Genomic DNA, 3,477 nt, shown 5'->3' with positions numbered 1-3,477 from the left:
GAGAGATGCGAAAGCGAAAGCCTATGGGGTCGCTTCTGTAACTGGATAACCAGCACTGAAAACCGTCTTTACATTGGATGGTTTGGTGTGTATATATATATATATATATATATATATATATATATATATATATATATATATATATTCTTGAAAGTGTATATATATATATTCTTGAAAGTATAATTTATGTGTGGGAGGAAGAGCAAAAGAAAGAAAAACGATATAAGCTGAGAAGACTTTTTCCAGTTAAAATTTCAATACCTCAATTTTTCGGGCGTGGGAAGGTTTTCTGATGATGAATTTTTTCCCCCAAATCTGAGTATATTTTGTGCTTATGAATAGATCTTTTTGAGAGTTTAATTTGTATGTGAAAAGGATGAGGAAAAAGAAAAACAGAATAAATGGAAAAAAAACGGTTAGACAAAGTCGCCGGTGAATGAATATCTGCCGGAGTTAGAGAAGAAACGAACAAAGAAGTAAAAGAAAAACAAAAAGGAAAAGGAAAAGAAAAAAAGTAAGAAAAAATGGTAAAAAGCAAAATGAAAAATCTGAAAATCATTTTTTGCTTCTCACTCTCCCAAGGAGAGTGAAATACACACTCTGTCACGTCAGCTTTAAGGGTGCAAGTAATTCTACTTTAAAATAGTTTGGGGGGAGGGAGGTAATAAAAATTCCGCAAAAATAGAATATGTAGTTAGGAACCCGAGTATAGGTCAGGACGGTACTTATGCATTTTTCCTAGATTTTATTAACTTTGTAATTGGGTTGCTCATATTGAATGTGGGAGTTCTTATATTACCGAAAATTACAAAAATAGAATATTAATTCAGCAATTGTTGTCATCCTAGGGAATTTGACTACTTTTCTTAAAAGGAATAATTGCTATATTTGCAAATAACTTTGGATTGTTATAGCCACATCATTGGTAAAGGTGCTGGTAACAAACAAGTTACAAGTTTTAAATAATCACCAACAATCAGTGGCGAAGCCAGAATATTTTTAAAGGTGTTCAAATTTAAAAAAACTAAAAAATAATTTTCGACAAAGAATGTTTAATAAGTATTTTATACCTTCAAAATCGATATTTTACTCATATACATAATGTAATTTTCCGTAACAGTTCGGCGAAGGGTAATGACCACCCTTTGTAATAGGTGGCTTCGCCCCTGCCGACAATAATTCAAGGCTGTAGTTTGACAAATTTAATTTTATTTTGTAAATCCGTCTACTACATGACTCGACATAATACACGCAACTCACGTCCGAAAAACTAGTAAGGAAAAAAAAGTGTAAAAACAAAAGTGTAGAGCGGCGTGTGTGTGTGTGTGTTTCGTGGGGGGTGGGGGGTTGTTTCTGAAAGAAGCTGCCTTGCTTAAATACGTCTCCTCCAGAAATCTCTAAACAAAATCTGGACGTCACCCCTTAAATTACTTTAGTGTTATCCATTTGCCCTTTATATTTCTACTGTATAGTTTCTCCGGCGAGATAACTCAGTTCCGTCGATAATCATCTTCATCGGAAAATGTCTTACGACTATCTCTTCAAGTACATAATCATCGGAGATACAGGTTTAAAGTCTCTTTGATCACTTCAATTTTAGCTCTAATTTACTCTGAATTTTGGTCTAATTTTAAAACCCTAATTTACCGTACGGATTACTGTATTTTTGAATAGGAGTGGGGAAATCGTGTTTGCTGCTGCAATTCACGGACAAGAGGTTTCAACCAGTGCATGATCTCACTATTGGAGTCGAGTTTGGGGCTCGTATGGTCACCATTGATAGCCGGCCAATTAAACTCCAAATTTGGGACACTGTAATTTACCTTTTCCCTTAATTTTTTCTGAATATTTGGTCTCTGTATACGTATATGGTAAGCGGTCTCGGGTATCACAATAGTGGAAATTTAGAATTAGCGGTCATATTTCCATCAATTTCATACGTCATTAAATGAATTAACTCTTAAGCAAAGTGGCCTCAGAATATCAATTACATAGAACAAAAGTCTATCTAACATAGTGCTGCTCTGATTAATAATATATCTTACCTAACAAAAGAGGAGAAAAGAAATCTCTGTCCCGTATCTAACTTATAATTCCATTACATGTTTCGAGGACGAAAAGTGGATCCTCGGGTTCAAATCCGTTCGGAGGCAAAAAACACTATGCAATTTCTTTTCATTTGCCTAAGTCTTAGTGGACGGAGTTACCCGGTACATGTGCTTGCGGGAGGTATCAAGTACCCGGTCGAATTCAGTTAGTATTCAATTTTTAGGCTAGCTTTCTTTCACTAATAGAGAAACTTATTACAATGATTCCCATTTGGATGTATGGTCCGAAAGACCGAAACTATACCATCCGATACCCACCCAACCAAGTTCCCTAGTGCACCCTCGCTCAACCAACAAAGAACTACTATATATCTTCCCATTCCATATAGTTCTCCTCTGCAATCACCACGGAGCAGATTGCTCCCAGGTTTCTACCGTTGCCTCAAAGTATATGAACAATGTATAGGGAAAACTATAAAGTTGTGCAAACTGAACTAGATGACAGTCGTTTTGAGTCCACTGACAATATTAAGAATGGTCATTAAACTTGCTGCCCATGTCTCTTGGCCTACTCTGATTAAAATGTGACGTCAATTCACTCCGTCTTCACTCCCACTCAAACTTGTTAAAAACGGCACCATCCATGATCATGACACTTTAATGCCACAATATTAAAGACAAGAGTTTGAACTATCATACATATGTGAAGAAATGGAATGCTGAGTGCTAAGTGATGGTGCATGATTCGCGCCCAACAAGTGACGCACGACTGGCAATCTCTGCACACAACGTTTCTAGTGACACTCTCTTCATCATTTTGCCTGGAGATGATGCTGGTCCGAACAGTTTAAAGCTGAATGGCTAATTTGGAGTTGAGCATGTCATTTTAAAAAATTTAGAGTTGAGTCTGTAGCTTCCTAAGTTTTATTTATGTTCATCAATGAAAAGTAGTTATAGATCATCCTACTCAGAGTTAACTATTTTTCATTCATTTAGTCTAAACTTGAGTATCTAATCCTAGTACTGCATAACTTTAGGGGGAAGTGCTAGGTAAAGTTCTCAGGTCATTTAGTCCTTTTTCATTATGAGTAGGAAGACATGTTTTGAGATGCTCATTTGATAGTGACTTAGTTTTTATTTCACATCTCCATAGTGTTTTTTGATAAGGACATAGTGTATTTTGATAAGGACATGTGGATAGTGTTCCACACGCTCTATAGGTGATAACAACTTAGAAGACATACACTAATTCATGATTTTACACAATCAGATCAAGGAGGGACTCTCCATCTGCGAATATTGGGTTGAGGTTTGAGTCACCCAAGGGACAAGGTTGAAAAGAGAGACACTGGTCATGTGTTGGAAATATTTTCTTGGGATGGGGGGTGGGGTGGGGGTGGGGTTTTGGGGGGGGGTGGGTAGTTACGTT

At 36.6% G+C, this 3,477-nt stretch overlaps 1 protein-coding gene across 2 annotated transcripts in view; it reads left to right on the top strand.

The window, feature by feature from the left end:
• Positions 1,276 to 3,477, top strand: part of LOC109205406 (ras-related protein RABB1b) — a 4,746-nt gene continuing 2,544 nt past the window's right edge. The window contains exons 1-2 of one of the 2 annotated variants that reach the window (XM_019368121.1): positions 1,276 to 1,568; positions 1,675 to 1,814. In XM_019368121.1, coding sequence (XP_019223666.1) covers positions 1,732 to 1,814 — 83 coding nt within the window. In that variant the 5' untranslated portion in view covers positions 1,276 to 1,568; positions 1,675 to 1,731. The remainder of the gene's footprint in view (positions 1,569 to 1,674; positions 1,815 to 3,477) is intronic. The other variant, XM_019368115.1, reaches the window with a different exon arrangement.

This window comes from Nicotiana attenuata, chromosome 2, assembly GCF_001879085.1.
Source record: "Nicotiana attenuata strain UT chromosome 2, NIATTr2, whole genome shotgun sequence".
Classification (NCBI taxonomy): Eukaryota; Viridiplantae; Streptophyta; class Magnoliopsida; order Solanales; family Solanaceae; genus Nicotiana; species Nicotiana attenuata.
The sequence above is the reverse complement of the archived record's forward strand: the minus strand, read 5'-3'. Positions and strand labels throughout refer to the sequence as shown.